General features: G+C 37.0%; 1 protein-coding gene across 3 annotated transcripts in view; it reads right to left on the minus strand.

Moving 5' to 3' along the window:
* Nucleotides 1-17,531, minus strand: part of DNAJC13 (DnaJ heat shock protein family (Hsp40) member C13) — a 163,847-nt gene that overhangs the window by 60,197 nt on the left and 86,119 nt on the right. For all 3 annotated transcript variants that reach the window (XM_005201940.5, NM_001113745.3, XM_059890073.1), the window contains 8 exons: nt 16,524-16,606; nt 14,707-14,860; nt 10,527-10,630; nt 10,283-10,442; nt 8,977-9,039; nt 8,104-8,205; nt 3,254-3,358; nt 917-1,119 (listed from right to left, as the gene is read on the minus strand). In XM_005201940.5, the coding sequence (XP_005201997.2) occupies nt 917-1,119; nt 3,254-3,358; nt 8,104-8,205; nt 8,977-9,039; nt 10,283-10,442; nt 10,527-10,630; nt 14,707-14,860; nt 16,524-16,606 (974 nt within the window). The remainder of the gene's footprint in view (nt 1-916; nt 1,120-3,253; nt 3,359-8,103; nt 8,206-8,976; nt 9,040-10,282; nt 10,443-10,526; nt 10,631-14,706; nt 14,861-16,523; nt 16,607-17,531) is intronic.

Raw genomic sequence — 17,531 nt, forward strand, 5'->3', positions numbered from 1 at the left:
ATTTTAGTTTAAATCTATTTGACTGCTTAATAGGATTTCATTTCCTTCCATAAGATTTCCTCGAAAAACAGTACCCTAAAACAGCCAGAGGTTCTTATTTACTATTTAACTGATTAAACTTGATGTTGTCCAAAACACTGTCAGTGGATATTACCCCCAAAGGGCATATCAAACCTTTTCACATAAATTTAAACTTTAACTACTCAGTATTTTCCAGATAAGGCCTTAATTTTTATGCTACATTACTTCTGAATACTAACTATGTTTTTAAGCTTGACCTGAATTCATATTTTAGAGAACTGGAATTATCAAAGTCTCAAGTACTATAAGATCAACAACTAATCAGTAAATTCCATGACAAAATATCTTTATTATAGTAACAAAACAAGATGATATATATTCAAGTTTGATAAAAATTGAAAAGTTCTATGCAAGGGTTACAATTATGACTATCACTGGATACCTTCACTAGTCAAGTGCGGCAAGATATGGGCCTAGACTCAGGTTCTTAAACCAGGAGAGACTAACCTGACAGATCAGGAGCAGGCACTAGGCACTCACTATTATGAACTACAGTGTTTATTTCAAAATGTTCCTACCCCAATCACATGAATATGACAACTTGTACTGTTGATAGAGAACAGCTAGTAAACCTCAATTTTTAAAGATTATTTGAAGCTTCCCAGACGAAGTTGCTTTTTAGCTACCCTATCAATAAAATTTGCAGATTATTTCATTATATCATTTCAAGAAGCTCCAAAATTCAAAACAGCATTCCCTCAAAAAGTCACAAATGGAAAACCTTTGCTCTAAGTCACTAGAAAAATACAATGCCTTAGAAAACATCTATAAAAATGAGGAAAACAACATGTTTTAGAGTCCCTGTTAACCATGGAAATATTCAGTTACATTTTACCTGCTTGGAAAATAACCACACATTGTGATCAACATGTTCAATATAAGGGTGGCAAGGTCAGTTTCATTTAGTACAGCCTGTCCACTGGCTAAGAGACACCACTTAAGCTGGGGTATTGCCTGAAGTGGTCGCCATCCATCCATGCCTTGAGCCCAGCATCTGGTTTTTGCATTTAACATTCCTTTGGTCCACAATTCTTGCATCTAAATGAATCAAAGGCATCATTATTACAAGCGGACCAAACAAAATGAAGTTTGCTAATGTTTTCTATTTCACAGAAAATATAAAGCTATGAAATGTATGTGCAAATTCACTATTAGAAAACAACAGATTTTGTTGGCAGGCCTTCAGGCACTCAAATTTGTTTAATATTAGAAAATAACCATTTAGTTGGTTAAACTGCAGAGCATTAGAAACATACGAAATAATAAAAACCATAGGCAGAGTATAAACAACCAAATTACATATAAGCAGAAGGCCTGGTCTTCTATAAAACTATCTTTGACTAAATGCCAACTTAGCCTGGAAGTCAAGACTGGGAGGGCAGGACTTCCCTGCAGGGCAGGTGGCCCAGTGGTAAAGAATCCTCCTGCCAATCCAGGGAACATGGGTTCGATCCCTAGTCCAGGAAAGTTACAAGCCACAGGGTAACTAAGTCCATGTGCCAAAACTACTGAAGCCCACGTGCACTAAAAGCCTGCATATCACAACTATTGAGCCCACGTACTGCAATTACTGGAGCCCACGCACCCGAGAGCCCATGCTCCACAAGAGAAGCCACTACACTGAGAAGCCCATGCACCACAACTAGAGAGTGGCCTGCGCTTGCCGCAATGAGAGAAAGCCTGGCATAGAAACAAAGACGCGGTGCAGCAGCAAGAAACAAAAAAAGAGAGAGAGAGGGAAGGACCAAACATCACCAGATGTTCAGATGGAAGTTGCTATTGAACTGGATATGCAATTTTCAATGACTTTAAGACTGCATATTAAAACCTACCTGTTCATACCATAAAGAAGCATTACTGTTTAACATAATTATTAAGATAGCTATTGTTATATAAAACTCATGAAAAATCTGAGCACTACCTCAAAACTTTATAATTTTTATTTTAATAATTTTTTATTGAGGTATACTTGATTTAAAATGTTAATTTCTGCTATACAGCAAAGTACATTCTATTGCACACATATACTTTTCCATTATGGTTCGTCACAGGATCTTGAACATAGTTCCCTGTGCTATACAGTAAGACCTTGCTGTTTATTCATTCTATTATATATATACTAGCTTGCATCTGCTAACTCCAAACTCCCAATCCATCCCTCCCCGACTTTTTTCCCTCCTTGGCAACCACAAGTCTCTGAGTCTGTTTAGGTTTCATGTATAAGTTCATTCGTGTCGTATTTGAGATTCCACATATAAGTGATATACAGTATCTCTTTCTGACGTACTTCACTTAGTGTGATAATCTCTGGTTGCACCCATGTTCCTACAGATGGCACTATTTCATTCTCTGTTGTGGTTGAGTAGTATTCCACTGTATTTAGGTACCATGTGTTGCATGTGTTGTTCTTTATCCACCCATCTGTCAACAGACATTTAGGTTATTTGCACGTCTTGGTTACTGTCAATAGTGATGCTATGAACATACAGGTGCACGTACCTTCTGAATTACAGTTTTGTTTGGACATATGCCCAGGAGTGAGACTGCTAGATCATATGGCAACTCTATTTTTAGTTTTTTGAGGAACCTCCATACTGTTTTCTACAGTGGCTGGACCAGTTTACAGTCCCATCAACAGTGTAGGAGGGGTTCCCTTTTCTCCACACCCTCTCCAGCATCTGTTATTTGTAGAGTTTTTAATGATGGTCATTCTGACTGATGTGAGGTGGTATCTCATTGAGTTTTGTTTCTATTTCCCTAATAATTATTAGGGATGCCATGACAACGGCTTTTAAAGTGTTTAATTGCATTCTGAGGATGCATTCCTCTTGAAATAGTTTTATTTATTGATTCATTGATCATGCCATAGCACAGGGGAACTTAAGTTCCCACACCAAGGATCAAACCTGGGCCCCCTACAGTGGAAGCGTGGAATCCTAATCACTGAACCACTATGGAAGTCCCAACAGCTTTTAAAACTAAGAATTAAAGACATGGTTGTGTGTGTGTGTGTGTCTAGATATGTGAGTCTTTCAAATTGAAATGAAGTCCTTGGAACTGATGATAGCAAATTAAATCACAGATTTAAAATACTAAACATCTCTATATGTGCTAAACAGGAGGACATTAAAAAGGCTAAGACTTCCATGAAAAGTTTCTCTGAAACACATACCTCATGAAATCCATATGGCCCACTCCTTTCTTTGTCTGCATTGCCAAAGTACCATTCCTTTTCACTCTCTCTCTTCATATCTGGAGCAGCTTCAATCACATTGCTCTAAGTTTTAAAAGGATTTAGTTATTTTTCAAGGCAGAAGTCTAAGGGGACAGATATCATAAAAAGTTAAACAGCACTAATTTCTTGAGTTTATATGTCCTTAGAAATCCACCTAAAATTTAAATTACCTGATTTTAACAGTTGAGAATTAGACACCTAACAGTACTAAAATGCTACTTGTTATTATGCATATGAAGTAAACAGTTTCCTAAATTCACTTGGCTAGCTAAGCTAAGTCACTTCAGTCGTGTCCGACTCTGTGCGATCCCACAGATGGCAGCCCACCAGGCTCCCCCGTCCCTGGAATTCTCCAGGCAAGAACACTGGAGTGGGTTGCCATTTCCTTCTCCAGTGCATGAAAGTGAAAAGTGAAGTCGCTCAGTCATGTCCAACTCCTAGCAACCCCATGGACTGCAGCCTGCCAGGCTCCTCTGTCCACGGGATTTTCCAGGCAAGAGTACTGGAGTGGAGTGCCATTGCCTTCTCCGATTCACTTGGCAATCTAAGCTAAATTCAAAGACATCTATATGCCTGATTAGTAAGTGTTAGTCGCTCCGTAGTGTCTGACGGTTTGCGAACCCATGGACTGTAGCCCACTAGGCTTCTCTGTCCTTGGAATTCTCCAGACAAGAATACTGAAGTGGGTAGCAATTCCCTTCTCCAGAGGATCTTCCTGATCCAGGGATCAAACCTAGGTCTCCTGCTTTGCAGGAAGCTTCTCACCCATCTGAGCCACCAAGGAAGCCCAGTAATAAATTATCAGACACTAAAATTTTAGCAGCAAATACTGCAAATAGCTATATAATCAAACACAGGCCATTAACCAAAAATACAATGCTTAAAATATTAAAGTTTTTTTGAGGGAAAAATTTACAACAACTGAAAATTTCAATAAACACCTGAGGTCAAATAGTTACACAGGAAGATATTCAGCTTTTTTAAATAGTTACTTTCAACCTACTACCCTCATGACAGATAATTCTTTCAATTTCATATACCACTGTTTATGACAATCTAGGACAAAATTTTTATGTACTTAGTATAAAACATGATTTAAATACCCTGATTACTATCAGCTTTCAGTTAGATTTACATAGAGGTATAGGAAAGTAGTTAAGAACATAGATTCTGGCTTCTAACTCTGGCTCTGTCCATAATTAGGTGATCTTGGACAATATACTTAGCCTCTCTGTAGTTCCTTTATCTCATCTGTAAACTGGGAGGGCTGTTATGGGATTTAGAGATTTATTATATTGTGTATAGTAACAGTACCTTAGTTCAGTCCAGTCACTCAGTACTGTCCTACTCTTTGCGACCCCATGAATCGCAGCACGCCAGGCTTCCCTGTATATCACCAACTCATGGAGTTTACCCAAATTCATGTCCATCGAGTCAGTGATACCATCCAACCATCTCATCCTCTGTCATCCCCTTCTCCTCCTGCCCTCAATCTTGCCCAGCATCAGGGTCTTTTCCAATGAGTCAACTCTTCGCATGAGGTGGCCAAAGTATTGGAGTTTGAGCTTCAGCATCAGTCCTTCCAATGAACACCCAGGACTGATCTCCTTTAGGATGCACTAGTTGGATCTCCTTGCAGTCCAAGGGACTCTCAAGAGTCTTCTCCAACACCACAGTTCAAAAGCATCAATTCTTTGGTGCTCAGCCTTCTTCACAGTCCAACTCTCACATCCATACATGACCACTGGAAAAACCATAGCCTTGACTAGACAGACCTTTGTTGGCAAAGTAATGTCTCTGCTTTTGAATATGCTATCTAGGTTGGTCATAACTTTCCTTCCAAGGAGTTAGTGTCTTTTAATTTCATGGCTGCAGTCACCATCTGCAGTGATTTTGGAGCCCCCAAAATAAAGTCAGCCACTGTTTCCACTGTTTCCCCATCTGTTTGCCATGAAGTGATAGGACCGGGTGCCATGATCTTAGTTTTCTGAATGTTGAGCTTTAAGCCAACTTTTTCACTCTCCTCTTTCACTTTCATCAAGAGGATTTTGAGTTCCTGTTCACTTTCTGCCATAAGGGTGGTGTCATCTGCATATCTGAGGTTATTGATATTTCTCCGGGAAATCTTGATTCCAGCTTGTGCTTCTTCCAGCCCAGCGGTTCTCATGATGTATTCTGCGTAGAAGTTAAATAAGCAGGGTGACAATATACAGCCTTGACGTACTCCTTTTCCTATTTGGAACCAGTCTGTTGTTCCATGTCCAGCTCTAACTGTTGCTTCCTGACCTGCATATAGGTTTCTCAAGAGGCAGGTCAGGTGGTCTGGTATTTCCGTACATTTGTAATCCAAGTGTTATAATTACTATTACTTGTACCCAATAATAAAAAATGCTATTTCTGCTTTATTGACCATGCCCAAGCCTTTGACTGTGTAGATCACAATAAACTGGAAAATTCTGAAAGAGACAGGAATACTAGACCACCTGACCTGCCTCTTGAGAAACCTGAATGCAGGTCAGGAAGCAACAGTTAGAACTGGACATGGAACAACAGACTGGTTCCAAATTGGGAAAGGAGTACGTCAAGGCTGTATATTGTCACCCTCCTTATTTAACTTCTACGCAGAGTACATCATGAGAAACGCTGGGCTGAAAGAAGCACAAGCAGGAATCAAGATTTCCCGGAGAAATATCAATAACCTCAGATACGCAGATGACACCACCCTTATGGCAGAAAGTGAACAGGAACTCAAAATCCTCTTGATGAAAGTGAAAGAGGAGAGTGAAAAAGTTGGCTTAAAGCTCAACATTCAGAAAACTAAGATCATGGCACCCAGTCCTATCACTTCATGGCAAACAGATGGGGAAACAGTGGAAACAGTGGCTGACTTTATTTTGGGGGCTCCAAAATCACTGCAGATGGTGACTGCAGCCATGAAATTAAAAGACACTAACTCCTTGGAAGGAAAGTTATGACCAACCTAGATAGCATATTCAAAAGCAGAGACATTACTTTGCCAACAAAGGTCTGTCTAGTCAAGGCTATGGTTTTTCCAGTGGTCACGTATGGATGTGAGAGTTGGACTGTGAAGAAGGCTGAGCACCGAAGAATTGATGCTTTTGAACTGTGGTGTTGGAGAAGACTCTTGAGAGTCCCTTGGACTGCAAGGAGATCCAACTAGTGCATCCTAAAGGAGATCAGTCCTGGATGTTCTTTGGAAGGACTGATGTTGAAGCGAAACTCCAGTCCTTTGGCCACCTGATGCGAAGAGCTGACTCCCTGGAAAAGACCCTGATGCTGGGCAAGATTGAGGGCAGGAGGAGAAGGGGATGACAGAGGATGAGATGATTGGATGGCATCATCGACTCGATGGACATGGGTTTGGGTGGGTGGACTCTGGGAGTTGGTGATGGACAGGGAGGCCTGGCATGCTGCGGTTCATGGGGTCCCAAAGGGTCAGACACGACTGAGCAACTGAACTGAACTGAATACTGAAATAGCACTTTGTACACAATTCTACTCACCTCCTCAAAGATTAAACAAAAATTTAACATTAACACTAAAAATATCACCAATGAGATAAGTATAGATCCTTTCTCTTAAGTTAGGTATTAGAAGAAGTCTTTCAGTTAAATTGTAGTTTTGATGATACAGAGTTCTATTATTTTTCTGCTGACTAATCATCAGACAATGGTACTGAGTAATAGTTACATAATCATAGGTAATTACAACTGCAAGCCATAATGAAAACATGATTAACCTAACAATATAAAATAATTGCATACAATTTGGGGGGGATTCACGCAGAGTGATATGTAAGTGGCAGTGCATATATGCACATGTTTTCATCTGCTCAGCCAGTCTATGTCTTTTGCTTGGTGCATTTAATCCATTTACATTGAAGGTTAATCATCAATATGTATGATCCTGTTATTTTCTTAGTTGTTTTGGGTTTACTTTCTGTAAGTAGGTTTTTTCCTTCTCTCGTTCCTGCCTAGAGAAGTTTCTTTAGCATTTGTTGTAAAGCTGAATTCTCTTAACTTTTGGCTTGTCTAGAAATTTTCTGATTCATCAAATCTGAAGGAGAGTCTTGCTGGGTAAATATTCCACCCAGCAATGTTGCAGGTTCTTCCTTTTCATCACTTTAAATATATCATGCCATTCCCTTCTGGCCTGAAGAGTTTCTGCTGAGAAATGAGCTGATAGCCTGATGGGAGTTCTCTTGCATGTTCTCATTTTTCCCTTGTTGCTTTTAATATTTTACCTTTATCTTTAGTTTTTGTCAGTTTGGTTACTATGTGTTTTGTATGTTCCTCCTTGGGTTTATCCTGCCTGGGACTCTCTGTGCCTCCTGGACTTGGTTAACTACTTCCCTTCCCACGTTAGGGTAAGCATAAGTTGCTCAGTCATATTTGACTCTTCGTGACCCCATGGACTGTAGCCCAGCAGGCGACTCTGTCCACGGAATTCTCATGGCAAGAATACTTGAGTTGCTTGCCATTCCCTTCTCCATGGACTGAACCTAGGTCTCCCATATTGCAAGTGGATTCTTTACCCTCTGAGTCACCAGGGAAGCCCTCATGTTAGGGAAGCTCTCAGCTATTATCTTTTCAAATATTTTCTCGGGTCCTTTTACTCACTCTCTTCTTCTGGGACCCCTATAATGTGAATGCAGGTAGTGGTTTAATGTTGTCCCAGATTCTTTTGATCTGAGGTCATGATTCTTTTGATGCTAAATTCATATTCAAAGAAGGTTAAACTTATGAAATCTAGATAAGCATGCGTACCTGCAGTGGTACTGTAGCTCGGCTTACATGGAGGTGTGCAAGGGTAAGCAAATCCACAAGGATTCTAATTCCATTTGAATCCATCAGGTCCTTAACATTTTTCTGAAACACAGAAACATGTTTACACAATTCAAAATCTTTCTCTCCAACAGATATGACTACCTAAAAGGTTCTCAAAGAAGAGACCCTTTTATGTGGAATATATGGAATATATATGTGGAATATGTGGATTCACTTTGGAAAAACTAACATATAAATGGTATTACTCAGTATTTTCAGAATTTTGTGTTCAAGGAGTATCAATTTAGATAAAAGTTAAAAAGGCAAAACAATATTACAGAGAGTTCACATAAAGAATTTTTACTTAAATATGTTCTGAGCAAAACAAAAATAAATTAAAGACTGGATGGAATAAACTCTGGTTCTGTAGTTATCCTCCATCTTTCCAATATCTTTTTGTTAATAAATAGATTATTCTATAATTAGAAGTAGAATCTAGTATATTAAAAAAATTTAATTCCTGTTTGTTTTTGTAAGCAAGATAAAACTGATAATTTCTTAGAAGTTAGGAAGAGATTATAATTGAAATTAAATTTTCATAGAACTTATTTTATTTCATTGAAAAACATCTGCATTATTTACTAAAAATGAGAATGAAATTAAGCAAATCAGTGTCAACTAAAAAAAAAAAATGAACATCTGGCAAGAACTTTTCCCTTCAAGAGTTGAGTGCACACAGAGTTTCCTGATCTAAAAAGAGAAAATTAGACAAGAACCATGTCTTGATAATTAATCCACACGGTAATCATTTCTCTTCTTTACATATGTGTGACTTAACTTGGAAACAGCAGCATATTATGCAAAATACTGTACCTTATTAAGGATCAACTTGTTAAGGAAGAGGATCAACCTATCCCGTTCAAGTTTATCTGTACACTATTGAAATAAACAAGAATTTAGTCAGAAGTGAATAAATACAAACACAGATTAAGACATTATCATCACTGGACAAAGCCAACCAACAGCCAAAAAGAAATAACGTCATCCTGCAAACAAAGAATATCAGAGAAGACTGTCAATAACTGCAATTTCTCAATGTCTTACATTTTTTGTAACTTTATAAAACATGTCTAATTTCTCTAGAAAGGCAGATACTTTAAGTCATAAACAGATTAATATATAGCCTTTAAGAATGCACATTAAAAACTGAAATAAATGAAAAAATTGGCCCAATGATACTCTCAAGTAAAAATTATAAAGAACTGATTAATGATATTTCACATAATTCACATAATCATGAACACAATAAGAAAAAATTTATCTGCCTAAAACACAAATGCTATGTCACAAGTACTCAGGTTCACTCGAATAAGAGTGAATTAGAATTCAATTGTGAAATCTGGTGTAACAGTGAAATAAAGAATTTTCATCTGGTTATTTCCTGGGTCTGTTCTCTGAACTTACTCAGAACCAGTTTTCTATCCCACAAAGTATGGCTGAGAGTTAAGGCAATTATAGCAAGCACCAACGACCATTTTAAAAACTGGTGAAATGATTCTAAGGCTGAAACACTGAAATTTAAATTGTTAAAAGGAATGCAAACACAAAACGAAAGAATAAGATGTATAAACTGTAAGAGGTAAGTAATGCTCAAATTTGAGCTGTATAATGGATGAATACGTCAGTTTGTTCTTGTCTCACCTTGCTCAAATGTTAAACAAACTTTATTAAATTAAAAAAAAAAAAAAAAAACACTCCTAAACTATGCTAACTCAAGGTTCCCTTTCTAAAAGTTTTACTATTTTTACACTTTGAAGCTTAGTATGCTAGCATCATTTAAGATTCTTCCAAAATGTCCATTTCAAAAGAATATTCAACTCTGAAAGTCACTATTTCTTTTATACACCTGTCTAATTCATCCATACTTAAAGATTGGCAAATAGGTCACTAAAGTTCACAAGTAGCAACTAAAAAAATAAACTGACATGGACAAATGCTAACCCATTAGTTATTTCCCTGTTTTCCTAACTTATATTTAAATAAGTATAATATAAACAACAGAAAAACTCAGGTAGAAAGTTCTGGCAGCAATGTGATCAAATAGTACTTTAGTTCTGAAAATTTAACATATACTCCAGTGACATTATCAAATAGCAGTTTCTTTTACTGACATCCTTACCCTTTCTAACATTCCAATGATATATCTTGTATCTGTAAAAGGTCCTATTTCTTCATGACATCTGCCATAAACAATAGCAAGGGCTTGTAAACATAAACACTTCATGTTTACTTTTGGGGTGAGTAGGAAACGATGATAAAGTTCATTGAAAAATTCATACCTAGATTAAAAAAAAAAATTCATAATAGAATTAACCATGAGACTAACAGTGAAAACAAATATAACGATATGAAGAGTAGCTTACGATCGCTTAATTGATCCACTGTCTTCATTCTCATCTTCCTCCAATAGTAATCTCAGGTAATAATCTCCTATTTTGATCTCCTCTGCCAAGCACTCATATTTAACCTTTATTAATAAAAGCAAATTACATTATTATAGTTTACAATACAGTTTTGGAAATTTTCACACAATCATTTCTTAAAATTCTTCCTGTTCAGAGCTTTCTTCTTTTCTTGATGAGATAGTCTTTAACAACAAAAAATCATCATTTCTTAAAACGTCTGGTAATTATTATTAATATAACTTAGTTCAGTTAAATGCTGAGAGTCAGAATTCCACACTAGTTTTATGAATATAAAACTTTCAAAAGGCTTTCAAATAAAAACTGTCAGAGGACTATATATTGTCCATGAAGATTTAAGGGAAGAAAACACCAAAATACCATAAAGAGATAATCTGGCTACAACTAAGCAAAAAGTAAATGATTACACACCACACACAGTTTGCCAAACTCATACATGGTACTTGTATGAGTTAGGGCCTTCTTTGATCTCCCAACACATCAACTATATTTTATGACATTTTTTATAGTATTAATTTTTATATAGTATTCATTCTATTCTCCATATATCCAGGTTACACATTGGAATTAACATGTGAGGGAGTAGCCTATGATCTGGAACTGGGGTTTGTCTCAAGCGAAGATTTGCGAACAACTATAAAAAGGAATTTCTTGACCAGATAATCAAACTTCTTTTACCAAAGCCTACAACGACTGTTTTCTAAAATTATAAACTATACAGTATAAAATGTATATGTATATCTATTTCATTTTTTCCCATAAATTCCGATTTTCAATTTGTTCAACCCCATTTATTAAGAACATAAGGTATGCATTATGCACTGTTCTAGTTATTAGGGATGTAGCATTAAACTAACAAACAATTCTGTCCTTACAGGAGTAGCAGATAAAAAAGAAATATATATATGATAGTTGGGTGATAGTATGTACTATGGAATAAAATAAAGCAAGGAGGGAGTGGGAAGACAGAATATGTGTGCCTATGTGTGTGTGTGTTCACATGTTTATGAAGGCTGTAATTTTAAACACAGTGGCCAGAGAAGGCCCACTCAGATGATGACATCTAGCAAATGACTTGAAGGAAATGAAGCTCTCTGCAGAAAATAAAATTTTAAGCAAAGGGAACTGCAAGTAGAAAGACCTTGATTCAAGAATATGAATTTCATGTTTTTGGGGAAGCCAGAGTGGCCAGTCAACAGTGACAGCATACCAGGAGATGAGATCACAGAAACACTGCTTCGATTTAGGGGATACATATTTTGTTTTGTAAGTCATTTTAAAGACCCAGGCTTTTACTAAGTGAGTTGGGAAGCTATAGAAGTACCAGAGTGCTTTGAGCAGAGAAGTGACAAGATTGACTTACACTATAACAAGATCATACTGCTAACCAAGTAGATAACAGATTGCAGAGAGGCAATGGTGGAAGCGCAGAAATTGCTACAATCCCATAAAGAGAAGAGGGCTGGATTCTGGGTACATTTTGAAGGTGCACTGAATAGAATTTGCTGACAAATTCTATGAATTGGGGCATAAGAAAAAAGATGATTTCAAGGGTGTTGACTAGAAAATAAGGAGTAGTCATTATCTAAGATTAGAAAGACTATATGTGAACTAGATTTGAGGGAAGAAGCAGAGCACAGTTTTAGAGCTAAGTTCTGGAAGTTTATCAGATATCCAATTCATAAAGCAAAAGCATGAAATCTAGAAAAGAAAGTCTAAGCAGACGATAAATGTCTTAAAGCCATCATTGTGTGTATGTGCTAGTTGCTCAGTCATGTCTGACACTTTGCAACCCTATGGACTCTAGCCCACCATGCTCCTCTGTCCATGGGATTCTCCATCAGTTCAGTTCAGTTCAGTCACTCAGTCGTGTCTGACTCTTTGCGACCCATGGACTGCAGCACGCCAGGCTCCCTTGTCCATCACCATCTCCAGAAGTTTACTCAAACTCAAGTCCATTCAGTTGGTGATGGCATCCAACCACCTCATCCTCTGTCATCCCCTTCTTCTCCTGCCTTCAATCTTTCCCAGCATCAGGGTCTTTTCCAGTGAGTCAGTTCTTCACATCAGGTGCTCAAAATATTGGAGCGTCAACTTCAGCATCAGTCATTCCAAAGAATATTCAGGATTGATTTCCTTTAGGACTGACTGGTTTGATCTCCTTGCAGTCCAAGCGACTCTCAAGAGTCTTCTCCAACACCACAGTTCAAAAGCATCAATTCTTCACTGCTCAGCTTTCTTTATAGTCCAACTCTCACATCGACACATAAATACTGGAAAAACCACAGCTTTGACTAGACGGACCTACATCGGCAAAGTCTGCTTTTTTAATATGCTGTCTAGGTTTGTCATAGCTTTTCTTTCAAGGAGCAAGCATCTTTTAATTTCATGGCTGCTGTCACCATCTGCAGTGATTTTGGAGCCCCAAAAAATAAAGTCTCTGTTTCCATTGTTTCAGAATCTGTTTGCCATGAAGTGATGGGACCAGATGCCATGATCTTAGATTTCTGAATGTTGAGTTTTAAGCCAACTTTTTCACTCTCCTCTTTCACTTTCATCAAGAGGCTCTTCAGTTCTTCACTTTCTGCCATATGAGTGGTGTCATCTGCATATCTGAGGTTATTGATATTTCTCCCGGCAATCTTGATTCCAGCTTGTGCTTCATCCAGCCCAGCATATTTTGTACGATGTACTCTGCATGTACGTTAAATAAGCAGGGCGACAATATACAGCCTTGACGTACTCCTTTCCCGATTTGGAAACAGTCTGTTTTTCCATGTCCAGTTCTAACTGATGCTTCTTGACCTGCATACAGATTTCTCAGGAGGCAGGTAAAAAGTGTTAAGTCGCTCAATCATGTCCGACTCTTTGTGGCCCTACAGACTATATAGCCCACCAAGCTCCTCCGTCCGTGGGATTTTCCAAGCAAGAATACTGGAGTGGGTTGCCATTTCCTTCTCCAGGGGATCTTCCTGACCCAGAGATTGAACCCAGGTCTCCCACATTGCAGGCGGTCTCTTTACCATCTGAGCTACCAAGGAAGCCTCAGGCAGGTAAGGTGGTCTGCTATTCCCATATCTCTTAAGAATTTTCCACAGTTTTTTGTGATCCACAGAGTCAAAGGCTTTGGTGCAGTCAATAAAGCAAAAGTAGATGTTTTTCTGGTACTCTCTTGCTTTTTCGATGAGCCAACAGATGTTGGCAATTTGATCTCTGGTTCCTCTGCCTTTTCTTAGCCCAGCTTGAACATCTGGAATTTCACGGTTCACGTACTGTTGAAGACTGGCTTGGAGAATTTTGAGCATTACTTTGCTAAAGTAATTACTTTCTCCATCAGTAAATAACAACAACAACAAAAAAACCCCCATGAGAATGGATAAGAGCACCGAGTCAATATAAATGAAAAAGAAGACCAAGAGCTGATCCTTCAGGGCCAAGCAACATTTAGCAGTTGAACAGTAAGGAAAAATGAGCAAAGGAGGCAGAATGGACAGTGAAGGAGAAAATCCTCAAGAATACAGATTCCCAAAACCACAGTAAAGACAGGTTTTTCAAAGGGGAGGCGATGAGCAATAACAAATTATCAGTAAGTTTAAGAAATGCGGTTGGGTTAAAGAGCAAAGTCAGCAGAGTCATGAACATGATCAAATTTACAGCTAAAATAAAAATTTAGACACACAAGAGACAGCATTCCACCACCATGTTTCTTGTTCTTATTTTGTCATTATTCACATCACTATTTCAATAGAGCAGCAAAAAAAAGGCCACATTCAGAATTAAAATAACACAAAAAGTCTATTGAACAAGGTACAAGAAATAAGAGGAACAAGTATGTTTCAACAAAGAATCTAAAGGGAAAGAAAACAAGCACAGAACAGATCTAGAATGCATAGGATCAAATCTATTAAAACTCCTACATGATTTTCAGGTACAAAACTCAGGTACTTAACAAATTTAATTTTTCATTTGTCTCAGGCAAAGTAAAAGTTTTCCAATATTTCCTGTATAAAATTATAAGTGAAAGGGAGAGATATACATTAAGCAATTACAAATTAAAAAAAAGCATAACTCCAAACTAACACTTTTAAAAAATAAATACACTACAAAAATTAAAATTTACCTCAAATTCATGATGGTTCCAGGAGATAACATTAGCACTACCAAGCTCTCTATCAATATTAAATGCTCTCATTTCAGATTCAAGACTATCTCTCAATTCTTCTCGTGTTTTGAAATTCCAAATTAAGTTTGACCTGGCATGGTCCTGACCAAACCTAGATATACATGTAATCAGAAAATAGTGGGAAGCAATAAATAATTTTAAAAATCTACAAATCTGCCTAACAATAACTTATAATAAGCAACAGGAGAATAAATAAACTTTAGCAAACATAAATAAAGAAAATAAAATCTCTGTAAAGTTAGTATAGTAAAATATTAATAGTAAAATTTCAATCACAGGTATACAAGTGCTCATTGTAAAATTCTTTTACCTTTTCGGTACATTTGAAAGTTTTCATTATAAAATGGTGAGGGGGAAAAATGAAGCCAAACCATAAAACAAATCTGTATGGATTTCAAAACAAGGAACTGATACTTTAATTTTAATATTTATTGTTAATATAAATTAAGAAAAGAATTATAAATAGATGACATTACAGGTTGGGGATAAGAATTTCTGGATAATTGAGTGTGGAAGTGTGTGGGATGAGCAACATTCCAGATTAGAACCTTACTAACTATCCAAGAAAAAATACTACTAAACTGCCAACCTCTGATAGATATTTTCAAAATACCTTTCTTTTATTCCTGGAATTATTTAACTATCATAATAAATTTGAACTCAAGTCTGAACTAAGGGTGGGTGGGCTTCCTACCATTCACTTTTAACCTGCAATCCTCCTAAAAAGTCTGATACCAGAATTTCAAGGAAATTTTAGGGAGGGCAACACAACTGAGAAATTCCAGAAGAAGAAAACCAAGGAATATTCTTAAGGCCATATTATAAACACACTACACTCATAAGGTACTGTGGGAAGATTCTAAAGCACTTATTTTCCCCTATATAATCAATAGCAGCTTCCAGACTGAGTAGTGTGAATTATCTCAAAAAAGTTTTTGCAAACTCCACCAAATGTTTCAAAGTCCTTCAATGTGTGTATAACTGTGAGTGTGTGGGAAGGGTGTTAAGATGGAGGATGCTGAGATGAAACAGTAGATGGGGAAGAGAGGCTACCATGGAGAAGGCAATGGCACCCCACTCATGGATGGAGGAGCCTGGTAGGCTGCAGTCCATGGGGTCGCTAAGAGTTGGACATGACTGAGCGACTTCACTTTCACTTTTATGCATCGGAGAAGAAAATGGCAACCCACTCCAGTGTTCTTGCCTGGAGAAGCCCAGGGACGTGGGAGCCTGGTGGGCTGCTGTCTATGGGGTCGCACAGAGTCAGACACGACTGAAGTGACTTAGCAGCAGCAGCAGAGTCTACCATATTAGAAAGGCTGGAAAAGTATATGAGGTCAGCTCCCTGGATGTCCATTTCCCACAAGTCTCCTTATGTTTTCATCATCCAGCTCTTTTAAGACTGTATTTCCAACAAGGCTTAAAGAAGTTACAGTTATATCTAAGCCACAATAAAGTGTTTTAAAGTAACCATCTCTAAGCCTTAATAATTCTAAAAGTTCTTTTGGGTCATCAGACTACCAACACTCTACAGAAAGTCTTAATTTTATGAAAGCATCACTAATCATACCAATCTTTCTTTTTTAATCATACCAAACTTAACAGCTATAATTCTTCACCCTGATAGCATAAAAAATACCTATAGCATAAAGCACTGCATTCAGGCAAAAACAAAGAAACAAAGAAAAAATTGTCATGATTTTTCTAAGACCAATGCTAAATTTAATTAACTGGAAAAGAGGCCTAAAGTTTACCTATAATAGAAGAGATCCCAGTTTGCTTCTATTTTTATTCTTTGTCTTCTCTTTCGAAGAACTACTGGCTTTTGATTTATATTCTGGAAAAGAAAAAAATGTCATAGTGCTCAATCAGGAACTATTTAAATAAGCTCAGTGAGAATCTCATTATTTTGTAAGTGATGAGAAACATTTCCATTATCAAATTTTGGCAGAGACAAAATTAATGAGACAGAATCTATAAAATATAGAATATGAGATTATATCACAATGTATTTATAATACTTTGTCAGCATGTATTACTATAGTGTTGCTGAAATAGTTTCCATGTAGCCTGAAATTATTTTTTCAAATCCAAACTTTGTTAATAACAGTGAAAAACAGGTGACTTATTTTAAACATTTACATGCAGTTAATATACAAATCATATCATAGCAAAAAAATAAACACAAAAGATTAGAGGTTACTAAATTGCTACCAAAGACAAGAGGAACAAGTATAAATTGAAATAGCTGATGGACAAAAACTAAGTAGCTATATTCATATACATGTGAAATACAACTTGAATTCAATTTACTAAACAAAGAATATCAAAGACAACTTCACATACCAGGCAGTTTAGTGTATTTCATACATGTAGCAGGGACTTAAACTCATCATGTTGTTTCTGTCCTGAATTTAATTGTTAAAAGGGGGGAAAATTTTTTTAAATAAAAATGAGTGAGCCTATATATCTACACTATCTCTATTACACAAATTCTGCAAGGATGCCATCAGTAAAAATTATCTTTAAGACTAAAGGCCCACCTACTTCTCTAAAGACTATGAACCAAATTTTAGGCAGTCATAAACGTATCTGAGAATTCAAAGAAAGTTATGGTCATATTTCACAGAAAGGCACATACATAAGGTTTATAACTGGAGGGGAAGATTTCAAAGATTTCTTGGAAGTCTGAAGGTTAAGAACCTTTGTTCTAAGTAAAATATGTAGATATCAATCATGAAATACTAATCGTCAATATGACT

This window comes from Bos taurus, chromosome 1 (assembly GCF_002263795.3).
Source record: "Bos taurus isolate L1 Dominette 01449 registration number 42190680 breed Hereford chromosome 1, ARS-UCD2.0, whole genome shotgun sequence".
Taxonomy (NCBI): domain Eukaryota; kingdom Metazoa; phylum Chordata; class Mammalia; order Artiodactyla; family Bovidae; genus Bos; species Bos taurus.